This window comes from Sminthopsis crassicaudata, chromosome 3, assembly GCF_048593235.1.
Source record: "Sminthopsis crassicaudata isolate SCR6 chromosome 3, ASM4859323v1, whole genome shotgun sequence".
NCBI lineage: Eukaryota > Metazoa > Chordata > Mammalia > Dasyuromorphia > Dasyuridae > Sminthopsis > Sminthopsis crassicaudata.
This window is the reverse complement of record NC_133619.1, coordinates 440,944,582-440,958,499: the sequence shown is the minus strand read 5'-3', so window position 1 is coordinate 440,958,499 and position 13,918 is coordinate 440,944,582. Positions and strand designations below refer to the sequence as shown.

The 13,918-nt window shown below is 33.0% G+C and overlaps 1 protein-coding gene across 1 annotated transcript in view; it reads left to right on the top strand.

The window, feature by feature from the left end:
• Positions 1 to 13,918, top strand: part of HAT1 (histone acetyltransferase 1) — a 71,540-nt gene that overhangs the window by 12,782 nt on the left and 44,840 nt on the right. Inside the window, exon 2 of the mRNA XM_074303125.1 lies at positions 8,501 to 8,605. Within this exon, the coding sequence (XP_074159226.1) occupies positions 8,501 to 8,605 (105 nt within the window). The remainder of the gene's footprint in view (positions 1 to 8,500; positions 8,606 to 13,918) is intronic.

Below are 13,918 nucleotides of genomic sequence, written 5' to 3'. Positions count from 1 at the left end.
TCAAGTTTTGTGTTTGTCTGGGGGTTTTTAATTTGTTCCTTTTCTAGTAAGTTTAGTTGTAAGCCCAATTTGTTGGCCCTCTCTTTCTCTTTTATGCAAGTAGGCCTGTAGAGATATAAAACTTCCCCTTATTACTGCTTTGGCTGTATCCCACACATTTTGGTATGATGTCTCATTATTGTCATTTTCTTGGGTGAAGTTATTAATTATGTCTATGATTTGTTGTTTTACCCAATCATTCTTTAGTATAAGATTATTTAGTTTCCAATTATTTTTTGGTCTATTTTCCCCTGGCTTTTTGTTAAATGTAATTTTGATTGCATTATGGTCTAAAAAGGATGCATTTACTATTTCTGCCTTACTGCATTTGATTTTGAGGTTTTTATGCCCTAGTATATGATCAATTTTTATATAGGTTCCATGAACTGCTGAGAAGAAAGTATACTCCTTTCTGTCTCCATTTAGCTTTCGCCAAAGATTTATCATATCAAACTTTTCTAGTATTCTATTTACCTCTTTGACTTCTTTCTTATTTACTTTGTGGTTTGATTTATCTAATTCTGAGAGTGCAAGGTTGAGATCTCCCACTATTATAGTTTTGCTGTCTATTTCTTCTTGCAGCTCTCTTAATTTCTCTTTTAAGAATTTAGATGCTGCACCACTTGGTGCATATATGTTTAATATTGATACTGCTTCATTATTGATGCTACCCTTTAGCAGGATATAATGCTTCCTTATCTCTTTTAATTAGATCAATTTTTGTTTTTGCTTGATCTGAGATGAGGATGGCTACCCCTGCTTTTTTGGCTTCGCCTGAAGCATAGTAGATTCTGCTCCACCCTTTTACTTTTAGTTTGAATGTATCACTCTGTTTCAGGTGTGTTTCCTGTAAACAACATATAGTAGGATTCTGACTTTTAATCCAGTCTGCTAACCGCTTCCTCTTTATGGGGTAGAATGTAATATTCTTGAGAGATGGGAGTGTTTTTATTTTTATCTTTGTAATCTAAAATTCCATTCAGTGCTTAACACTGAATCATTGTTTGATAAATGTTTATTGAATTGAGTTGGATAGAGACTATGGGAATGAAATACTTGAGTATTGGAGAAACATAGCAGATGAACAATAAACAACCCAGAAGTGAATAGGAGGAAAATAATCTAGGTAGCATTTAGGAAATTGAACAGTACTTCCAGTAACCTCAAGCCTCTTCCCTAAAGCAAAACCCATCTTTTTAATACTAGTATTTTTCAGATGGTGCCACTTGGTTAAGAATCATGGCTATAGATTTTCCAGACTCAAAATTATAGGTAGCATGAGAGGGAGTAATAAGAGGGATGTAAATAGGTTATGGCATATTAAGCAACAATGAATTGTACATAAAAGACATAAAACATCACCAAAGATATTTAATTCTAAAAGGAGAACTTAGTCGTTATGTAATAAGAACAAGTAATAGTAGCCTACTTGCTACACTATTGCCTATATAATCCTTTTTATTTTGTTTATTTTTTTTTAGATGGTAACATTCATTTTGTAAGATTTTGAATTTCAATTTTTTTTTTCCTTCTCACCAAAATATCAAGCAATCTGATACAGGTTATACATGTATAGTCATTTTAAACATTTCCATATTAGTCAGATTATGTTATGAAAGAAAAGCCAGAACAAAAGGGTAAAACTGCAAGAAAGAAAAAGCAAATTAGAAAGAAAGGTGAAAATAATATGTTTCAATTGCATTTAGTCTATAATTCTCTCTGGATACAGACAGCATTTTCTATCCCAAGTCTACTGAATTTGTCTTGGATCATTACATTGCTAAGAAGAGCTAAGTCTGTCATACTTGATCATCACATAATCTTGCCCTTACTGTGTACAATGTTCTTGTGGTTCTGCTCACTTCACTCAGCAACAATTCACATAAATCTTTCCAGGTTTTTCTGAAATCCACATCATCTCATCATTTCTTTTAGTACATAATATTCCTTTATATTCATTTACCATAACTTGTTCAGCCATTCTTCAACTCATGGGCATTCACCCAATTTCCAATTCCTTTCTACCTCAAAAAGAGCTGCTACAAATATGTAGGTCCTTTTCTTTCTTTTATGCTCTTTTTGGGATAAGACTCAGTGGTGACAATGTTGGATCAAAGGATATGCACAGTTTGATAGCCCTTTGGTATAGTTCAAATTGCTCTCCGGAATGGTTGGATCATTTCCCAACTTAATCAACAATGCATTAGTACCCCAGTTTTATCTGTTCCTGTCATGTTAGCTAACCTGAAAGGTATGAGATGGTACCTCAGAATTGTTTTAATGTGCATTTCTCTGATCAGTAATGATTTAGAGCACTTTTTCACATAACAATAGATTTGCCTACATAATCTTAAAAGACTGATGCCCTGTGGAGGATTTATGTGAGGATGTGTGCAAGAATTTTTTTTTTTTAAATAGGAGTTTATTTTTACAAATACATGTAAAGATATTTTTCATTATTTATTTTTATAAGACTTGGTATTCTAAATTTTTCTCTCTCTATTACCTCTTCCTCCCCTAAGATAGATAGCAAGCAATTCAGTATAGATTAAACATATGCAGTCCTTTTAAACATATTTCCATATTTGACCTGTGATGCAAAAAAAAAAAAAAAATTAGACCAAAAAGGTTGGGGGGGAACATGAGAAAGAAAGAAACCAACCTAGTTTTCTCTGTGGATACAGATGGCATTTTCCATCCCAAGTCTATTAGAATTACCTGGAATCACTGCATTGTTGAGAAGAGCCAAGTTTATTATAGTTAATCATCACATAATCTTGTTATTGTTTACATTGTTCTCCTGGTTCAGCATCAGTTCACTTAAGTCTTTCCAGGCTTTTCTGAAATCAAACAACTCATCATTTTTTATAGAACCATAATACATCATTACTTTCTTATGCCATATAACTTATTTAGCCATTCCCCTGCTGATAAGGCATACATTCAGTTTCCATTTCCTATATGTGCAAGAATATTAAAGGATATGGAAATATTTGTGGATTTCAGAATATGCTTTTAGAAGATTTACCCCTAATTGAAACCAAAGGCTTTAGATAATATAGTATTTAATGTGTCATCTAATGTTTCAAACTTTAGTTTGTGATTTATAGTTATCTTTTGCAAAATACATTAAGTTGCAATATCTTACTATCCAGATAAAAAGAATTTCTATTACTTTTTGAAACAGGAGATTCTTATATTTATTTAGCAAATATTTGAATGTCTGCTACATGTAGGAGACTTTTCTAGCTACATTGTACTACAGCTATAAGTATAGGCTGGCATCTTTTTTTTTTTTTTTTTTTTTTTTTTTTTTGCTGAGGCAGTTGGGATTAAGTGACTGGCATCTTTTTAAGTAATTAAAACTATACTTTCCAAGATTATATTGACAGATTTTTGTTTTACTTTTAATATACATATACATATAAGACATGTAATGATAAAGTATAAAATTTTTCAGGTGTGAAATTATTATATTGACTTATTGTCATAGTCACAGTTCTTATAATAATGTGATATTATGTTAACTCATCTGTATGACCCATGTTCTTTTAATCACGACACATTTAGATGAGATCTAACATTTTTGTATCTACCCATAGCATTTACTATAGTGCCCTACATATACCAGATTCTCAAATATTTAATTTAATTGAACTTAAAATAGCTAAGTAAAATAGCTTGATTATAAAGGATAGTAATATAATACTATACTGTTTTCTATTTGTTAAAATAATTGGTAGAGGTATATGCTTTCTTTGCAAGTTATTAATAATCAATTTTGATTTGAATTTTGTTATTTGAAGTTGAATTCATTTTTGTGATTGTAGATTTGAATAGTCTTGGTTTTTGTCTTGTTCATTATCACTTTGTATGATGTTTTCCCTAGCTTCACATTCACTATTCCTTATAGTACAATAATATTCGAACATATTCATATACCATAAATTTTTCTGCTATTTCACAATTTAGTCATGGTGTGCTTTTTTTTTTTTTTTTGTGCATAAGAGTTATGTCCATACAGTTTTTTAAACCTTCATAAAAATTTAAAACTCCACACTTTAATATTCTGTAATATTTTTAAGCACTTACAAAGATGAATAATGAATATCAGGAGATATTTAGCATTCATTTTATTTAAAATGCTACTGTAAGTACTAGATAATTTTAAGTCAAAGTTATGAATTTTTATACCTTTTTTCTATGTAGACTAGATAAATGAATGTAGTGATTTTTATCAATTAATCAGCAAGCATTTATTAAGTGCTTAGAGTACCAGACACTATGTTAAGTGCTGGGAATACATAGGAAAAAAAATAAGTTCATTGCCTTTAAGGAGCTTACATTCTAATAGCGGAGACAATATGTAATTAGGTACATAAAAGTAGATTGGAAGGTGATCTCTAATAGCTGGGGGGACTGGGAAAGGCCCTTTGCAGATGGTTCTATTTTGAGATAATGCTTAAAGGAAGCCAGGAATTCTAAGAGTCTTGAGATGAGAAGGGAAAACATTCCAGGGATGAGGGTTAGCCATTGCAAAAGTACAGTGATTAGAGATGACAAGGTGCTATGTTCTTTGCAGCATATCAATATTGTATTATGTGGAAGGAAGAGTACAATGTAAGACATTAGAAAGGTGGGAAGGCTCCACATTGTGAAGAGCTTTAAAGGCTACACTAAGAACTTTGTATTTGGTCCTAAAGGTAATTGGGAATCTCTGGAACCTGTACTTTAGAAAAGTCACTTTGGCATATGTATAGGATAGACTGAAAAGGAATGAAGTACAGAGATTAATTAGAAGATTTTCAATAAGTCCATAGGCAATGTAATGATTGTATAAATTTATTTGTAAATTGAAGAGAATTTATAATTCCCCCCCTCCCCCCCCTGAGGCTGGGGTTAAGTGATTTGCCCAGGGTCACACAGCTAGGAAGTGTTAAGTATCTGAGACCACATTTGAACTCAAGGGTCCTCCTGAATTCAAGGCTGGTGCTCTATCCACTGCGCCACCTAGCTGCCCTCGAATTTATAATTTATTCTGTAGGGTATGGTGAGACAAAGAAGCTTTTGATCAATAAGGCTGGTATTATCTTGAACTTTGGGGGGGTGGGCATGATTGGAGAAGGATGAATTAGATGGGTAGAATCTTGACAAATGTTATGGAGCTTGAAGGTGAATAAAAAATGTGAGAAATAACACCACTGGACTTGAGAGAGGTGATGTTTAAAAGTTTAAAATGTTTTAAAACTGCAGAAGTGGGGATCCTGTGGAATAGGAACACCTGGAATAAATATTTGTCTTTTTTAATATCCAAAATGCAAGTTCCTCTTCTGATGTCCCATTGACTGAGTACTACAGAAGTCACAAGTTATCTTGAGCTCATTATCCCCACCAGTGAGTGTGAATCTCCACCTCTAATTAGATCATTACTTCTCCCTTGGTGTTCAGTTTAGAGATAGCTCAGTCCTTCCTCTGATTCTTTATTGACTGTCCTATCTGAAATCTTAATTCCTCTGAGTCAAAGGATTCCATTAGGTGGCTCTCTGGGCTTGAAATCAGGTAGACCCCACTCTTCCTGAGTTCAAATGTGGCTTCTAACATTAGCTATGTGGCCCTGGACAAGTCACCTTATTTATTATTTATTTTTATTATAGCTTTTTATTTACAAGATATATGCCTGGGTAATTTTTCAGCATTGACAATTGCAAAACCTTTTGATCCAACTTTTCCCCTTCTCTCCACCCCTTCCCCCAGATGACAGGTTGACCAATACATGTTAAATATGTTAAAGTATAAGTTAAATACAATATATGTATAGGTGTCCAAACAATTGTTTTGCTGTATAAAAAGAATCGGACTTTGGAATAGTGTACAATTTGCCTGTGAAGGAAATCCAAAATGCAGGTGGACAAAAATAGAGGGATTGGGAATTCTATGTAGAGGTTCATAGTAATCTCCCAGAGTTCTTTCACTGGGTGTAGCTGGTTCAGTTCATTACTTCTCTATTGGAACTGATTTTGTTTATCCCATTGTTGAAGAGGGCCACATCATCAGAATTGATCATCATATAGTTTTGTTGTTGAAGTATATAATGATCTCCTGGTCTGCTCATTTCACTTAGCATCAGTTCATGTAAGTCTCTCCAGGCCTTTCTGAAATCACTGGACAAGTCACTTAATTGTGTTTGCTTCAGTTTCCTCATCTGGAGAAGGAAACGGCAAACCATTTGAGTATCTTTCTCAAAAGGTCACAAAAAGGTCCTGAAAAACAACAAAAACAATAAAGAAAAAAATCTAGTCAAGCATTCTAGGTAGAGATATGAAAAACATGATATTAGACCTGTGTCTGCCAGTTAAGTGACAGAATTTGGATTCAGAGACAATCATAGAATTTTAGACTTGGAAGTGTTTTGGCCATCTAGTACAATTTTTACCTGAAAAAAATATCTCTGCTACAGAAAAGTGGCCAAGAAGTGATTATCCAATCTTTTCTTGAAGGCTTAATTTAAGAGAACAAGAACCTGTAACTTGGTGTAGGAGAGAGAACATGAGATGGGGAGTTAGGAGCAAAGTTGAAATTATACCTCAGTACCACTGTAACCACAAGCAAGTCATTTAATGTCTCTAAACCTCAGTTTTCTCATCTGTAATATAAAGGAGTTGGACTTGATAAATGATCATCAAATTTCCTTCCAGTTCTAAATCTTTGAACCTCTTGAAAGTGGGAGCACTTTTTCTACTTTTGTTTAGCTTTAATTGTTAGGAGGAATCAGGAGACCAGGTATTGCAGTACAAGTACAAATATCACTATAACATGATCTTTGTTACAAAGGGGTTTTACTGATACTTGCAGCTTATCTAGTTTTATCTTATGCATAGAGGGCAACATAGACTTAAAAAAAATCAAGGTTATACAGAAAGATTTATCAACTTCTTGAATTTTAATATGATTAATCTCTATCTCAATTCATATGCTTTTCAAAAGTAGTGATGAGAAGCAGAACCTAGTAGTACTATTTCCTAGTTTATTCATTCTATTCTTTTATAGCCTCTTAAGAAAAAAGGATGGTGTCTTAACAGAGAGGAGGAGAATAAGCATTTATATAGCATTAACTGTGTTTCAGGTTTTATGTTAAGCACATTTTAGAAAAATAAAATATCTCATTTGATCTTCACAACAACTACAAAATGCATTTTACATTAGTGGAAACCAAGGCAAATAGAGGGTAAAGTGACTTGCCTAGGTCATGCAACTAATGTGGTTGAGGCTAGAATTGAATTAGGTCTTCCTGATTCCAGGCTGTGATGGCTATATTTACTGTGCTTCCAACTGTTTTTGTTAGTGTTCTCTAATATTGTTATAGGATTTATGGACTTTTTTGAAGCTTTTTTGCCTTTCATTTTCATTTATTCATTCATTTATTCATAATACTTAAAAATCCTAAGAACTGCATACATTGGAAAAAACATACATACAGATAGATAGATAGATAGATAGATAGATAGATAGATAGATAGATAGATAGTTAAGTATTTTGAGTGTAGTGGTGCATTGAAAATAATGAAATTCTGCTTCATTGGCAGCAATTGTAATAAAGTCATTGTTCTATTAATCAGGTATGGAAAATAACTTTTTTACATCTAGTCTTAAACCAAAATTGCAGCCAAGCTATCCAGCTTACTGTAGGAATTACCTTAATTTAGCAATATTATCTCTTCTTCAAAGATCATACCAAAAGAACACAAATACTAGTAGGTCTTGCCAAGCTAGCTAGACAGGCTTAGGTTATAGACCTGATGAGAAGCATCTTTGATTAGGGAAAAGTGCAGCAGATTTGTACCTAAAGAGGGTCAAGTTTGAATCCTTCTGATAAAAGGATTCCTTTTTACCCCCCAACCTAGTCACTGACTTCTCTGGATCTCTGTTTTCTTATCTGTAAACTATGCTGTTTACTTCACAGGGTAGTATAAGGAAAATAATCACAGGTCATAATGAAGATGATAATAGCTGATATTTATATAATGCTTACTATGTGTCAGGCACAGTGTTAAGAGATTTACAATTATTATGTCATTTACAATTACTCTTATATTTGATACTCAAAACAATCTATGTACGTGTTATTATTATTCCATTTTACAGATGAAACTGAAGGAAACAGAGGTTAACTGACTTGCCCAGGATCACATGGCTACTATTTCATAAAGTGTCTTGCAAACCTTAAAGATCTATATAAATGCTATTTATTTTAAAGCAACATTTACATGGTAGATTCTTAATGAGGTGATTATTGGATAAAAAGATATGATTTTTTTAATTTCTTGTATTGTTGTATTTACATAATTTAAGATTAAGATTTTGTGTTTAAACTTTAATTTTCCTAATATTATTCTTATAATTTTATTTAGCATTCAAATAACTTCTAACCAAATTCTTTTGATACCTTTTCCTTCTCCCATAGGTTTTGGTGCAGTGGAAAAATTTTTAGTGGAATACAAGAGTGCTATGGAAAAGAAGCTGGCAGAGTACAAGTGTAATACCAATGAAGCAATCCAACTTAAATTAGGTATGTTACATTTTCAGTGTTTTAAATTCTGTGCTCTTGAATATATATACTTCTTAAAAGTTGCTTATTTTCTGTTGAGGTAGGATTCATTTGTGTAAGAGCTTTTTAACTTTTATACATATAACTTTCTCTATCTGTGGTTCACAACTTTCTACTTGAATATAAGTGATTCTCAATTGTCACTAATTCTGTTAATATAGAAACAATGTAAATGTAGAATATAGAAAAATATAGGAATTTTAAACAATGCTATAGTAAGGTGAAATAGCCTTGTTTAAGGCTGGACGACTGGGGACAGAGAACTGAATATCACTTCACTCAAAAAAGAAAGTCAGCCCCCAAAAAAGTTCTGAGTTCTTGCTGAATATGCTTAAAAATACAAAGCATAACATGGAACTGAAGGGTTTGGATGTGGATTCTCTTGTCATTGAGCATATCCAGATTAACAAGGCTCCCAAAAAATGACGCTGTACTTACAGCTCTCATAGTCAATTTAACCCATATATGAGTTCTCCTTTTCTCCTTGCCATATTGAGATGGTACTTACTTATCTATCTATCTATCTATCTATCTATCTATCTATCTATCTATCTATCTATCTATTTATCTATTTATTATGGCTTTTTATTTACAAGATATATGCATGGGTAATTTTTCAGCATTGACCCTTGCAAAACCTTCTGTTCCAACTTTTCCCCTCCTTCCTCCCTCCTCCTCCCCCAGATGGCAGGTAGACCAATACATGTTAAATATGTTAAAGTATATGTTAAGTACACTATATATATATATATATATATATATATATATATATCCATACAGTTATTTTGCTGCACAAAAGGATAGGACTTAGAAATAATGTAAAATTAACCTGAGAAGGAAATCAGAAATGCAAGCAGACAAAAACAGAGGGAATGGAAATGCTATGTAATGGTTCACACTCATTTCCCAGAGTTCTTTCACTGGGTGTAGCTAGTTCTATTCATTATTGAACAAATGGAATTGGTTTGGTTCATTTCGTTGTTGAAGACAGCCATATCCACCAGAATTGATCATCATATAGTATTGTTGTTGAAGTATATGATCTCCTGGTCCTGCTCATTTCACTCAGCATCAGTTCATGTAAGTATCTCCAGGCCTCTCTGAAATCATCCTGCTGGTCATTTCTTATAGAACAATAATATTCCGTGACATTCATATGCCACAATTTGTTTAGCCATTCTCCAATTGATGGGCATCCATTCAATTTCCAGTTTCTAGCCACAAACATTTTTGCACATACAGGTCCCTTTCTCTTTAAGATCTCTTTGGGATATAAGCCCAGTAGTAACACTGCTGAATCAAAGGATATGCACAGTTTGATAACTGTTTTGAGCATAGTTCCAAATTGTTCTCCAGAATGGTTGGATTCGTTCACAATTCCACCAACAGTATGAGATGGTACTTATTGAAAAGGAGCAAAATTGTTCCTAAACTTGAAGAGGAAGTTGCTCAAAAGAAACTGAAGAAACAAAAGCTTATGGCATGGGAGTAAATATGACAATGCAAATAAAAGTGAAATGAAATATTACAGATATTTTAAAGTATTTATTTCCTTTTAAAGTGTTTATTCTTACTCCCTCTCCCCCCAAAAGAAAAGGTCAGAATGAAGATACTTTATTATTCAAGTATGCTGTGTCAACAATAATTTCCTTAAACTAATTTTCTAGTAACCCTGTCAAAAAAACAAGTTTTGTCTGGCATAACTTGTTCTTTCTGAGCTTAGTGATTAAGGAATTTAGTCTGCCAAAAGAATAAAACATATAAATAAGAAAACAAAATATAATTAGAGAAAGAGACTAGTAGCAACTATACCAATGGAGTTGAACTAGGAGACTCGAGAAATTGTAAGTAGTGGAACCTGAACTTTGAAGAATTTTAAGAAATAGTTGTGATGAGGGAATATATTTTAGGGATGGGAGACAACTATGTGAAGGCATGCAGAGAGAAGTGCCAAGTTCAAAGACCGACTAGTAGCCCAGCTTAGTTGTAACATAGAGTAGAAGGAGGGTGGTGATGTGAAATAAATCTGGAAAGGTGGGATGGAGTCAGATTGTAGAGGACTTTAAATGCCAGACTGAGAAGTTTATCGTGCAGAAGTAATAGGGAACCATTGAAGAGTTTTTTGAACAGGAGGTTGATATGGTCAAACTTGTATCCAAGGAAAATTTATTTAAGGAGTCCAATGGAGTATGGATTAGGGAAAAGATTTAGGAAACTTGGAGAATAATTATAGAGATATTATAGTAGACTAGGGGAGAAATGATTAGGTCTTTGTAATGGGAGAAGAAAAAGAAATAGATAGGTAGAATATAATCAGTTGGCAACTGATTGGAATATTAAAAACTGAAGAAAAAAGAATGAAGATTAAAGAAATTAACTCTGAGCTTACCAAACCAGGGTGATTAGGATGTTGATGATCCCATACTAGGGGAGTTTCTCCCTTGGTTCTTCTCCCAGCTGTCCCTTAGCTCTTTTGCTAGATTTTCATCCACTTCATGGTGAAATTCACTATGGATTAACTATGGCTTTGTTCTGAGCTCTTTTCTGCTACTGTATTTTTCTATATTTTGCTTGGTGTCTCAAACCTACTTCTCTAGCCCTAAATTCTCTCCTGACTTCCAGGATTATTTCTCCAATTGTAGACATTTTAAATTTAATATAATCAAAATGGAACTTTTTTCCCCAAACTCTCTCCTCTTTCTGATTTTATTACTCTTGAAATTAACACTATCTTCCCAATCACCCCAGCTCACAACTTTGGTGTCATCTTCTGCTCCTTACTTTCATTCCTTATATCTAATCTGTTGCTGAATCTTCTTAACATCTCATATATACTGCTCTCTCTTTTGAGACTGCTGACATCCTAGTACAGTCTAATCACATAATGCCTATTGAAATTGTCTACTTGTTTTCCTCTTTAGATTCCACCCAGCTCTCAAATTGATGTTCCTAAAATGCTAGTCTGATCATGTCACACCCTCTCTTCATAAACTTACTGGCTTCCTATCATCTTCAGGATCAAAAGTAAAATCATCATGTTTGGCATTAAAAGTTAGTGAGAGTGGCCTCTTTTATTCTTCCTTACACACAAGACACTCCTCCTAACTTTGAGTATTTTTATTGACTGATTTTCATTCCTGGAATTCTCTGCCTTTTCATTTCTGCCTCTAGACTTCCTTGGCTTCCTTCGAGGCTAATTTAAAATTTCCCCTTCTGCAGTAAACTTTTCTTGAATCCCCTTTATGCTAGTGCCTTCCTTCTGAGTTTATTTGTAATTTATCTTTATTTCATATGCATCTTGTTTGTACGTGGTTGTTGGCATGTTGTCTCCCCTATTAGACTGTGAGCTCCTTGAAAGCAGAAACTCTTGCCTTTCTTTATAATCCCAGAGTTTAACAAATGCTTGATATAGATAGGCTCTTACAAATCCTTGTCTTGACTAGAAAATCCCATCCACCTCTAATTGTAATTCTGTGAGGTTTAAAGACATAATATCCTTGACTATATATACCTGGCTTGGTACTTTAGATCTTATCAATAGCAGATCTGAGCACATCTATAACTTAGATTTAAGAGAGTTGCTTTAGACTCAGAAAAATTTACACAACTGGTAAGTCTTTGAATTGAACTCAGTTCTTCATGATGCCATTAGTTTATCCATACTGTTATTCATGACTGTTAAAACAGACCTTTGATTTCTCTAGTTTTGGGTTCTGTGATTTTGAAAGTATATTGTATTTCTTTAAAAATAGCTTTATTAAGATTTTGTTACTAATTTTGATTAGTGGTAAATAAATAATGAAGCTATCTGTTTGCATTTTAAAAGTTTTAAAAGTTTTGTCTAGAGATAAATACCTTGAAGAATAGTGCTTCATGTTAAAAGTGGTAACCTTTAGATTTGTAAAGATTTTTTTTGTTTGTTAAAGGGAGGACCATTATTTATATGTGTATATGTAGTATACTATATATAGTATATAAAGTGTATATGTTTGTGTATTTGACATATGCCAGCACATGATGCATATGAATTTCACTTATGTACTTGGATTTACTTGTGTAAGTATATAGTACTTTGGGAAGTAAGATTTAATCAACAAAGCTTCAGAGCAGCTAAAAGGTATATCATAAAGTCTATGCACTAAAGCTTTGTGGACTTTAATCTTTTTACTTACTAAGCATAATTGTTTTTCTGATTTTTTAGATAGAACTAGATTTAGGAAGGGAAGTAGCTGGATAGGGTTCTCCTGAAGATAGTCATGGAGAAGTGACAAATTACTTAAGATAGTAATTAGTCTGAAGCTAATTGGCTCCCAAGGCAAACAGATCTATAGGACTCATTGTGACACATAATATATGTTGTATAGAGTATATTGACTATAATTTAAGAAAACAGTTTTATAAGCCTCAAGTGATTATATAGCAGATATTCATATATGTGAAATATCTATTCTCTAGTGATCCTAATGAGACTATATATAATATGTATAAATATTTTATACATACAAATAAGAACATCTGCTTGATCAGTGAGGTGTTCTGTTTAACTGAGGAGGGCTAATTAGAAATATCTTTTTGTTTCAGACTGATTATGTAAATCTGTTAACTGCTACACAGTGACCTGTGATTTAATTGATGTGGATACTTCTTATATTGATTCACATTGATCATGTACCTCAGTTAGATGGTCTTCCCAAGTTGTTCTATTTAAAGACACATTACCTCCTGGATGATCTTTTGATGATGAGCTTTTCCCCTTTCTTCAGATAATAGATAACTCATCCATGAGCCTGTATTACTTTTTTGGCTTCTGTCATTCTAGAACTTATATTCTGATACAACTAGCTTTAGTGCAAGTTTGGAGATCAGTCTTCTTGGTTCATGTTGTTCCTTTAACAAATGAGTTTTCCTAGCCAGGCAACAAATCAAACCTGTTTAAACAGCATTTTTATTTTAAAAATATAACTAATACAAACATTTGGAACAATGAGGAGGCCAAAAGAGCCTGAAAAGTAAGGAAACACTTGTTCTCCTTGCTTGTAGACACATGGAAGCTAAGGTTAATTAATTCCTGTTTAGAGTACAAACGTACTTGTGAAATATTGCAGGGGATGGTGGAAAACTATGAGCAGTGTTGCTTTAAAACATTGAAAAGAAGAACCTGCAGAGAGAAATTGACATGAGATTTATATGTATTTTTTTAAGAAATGACAAATGACACTTAAAGAAGATGATGTGTTGAAAGAATGGTATATAATTTTGAAGGCATTCTGATAT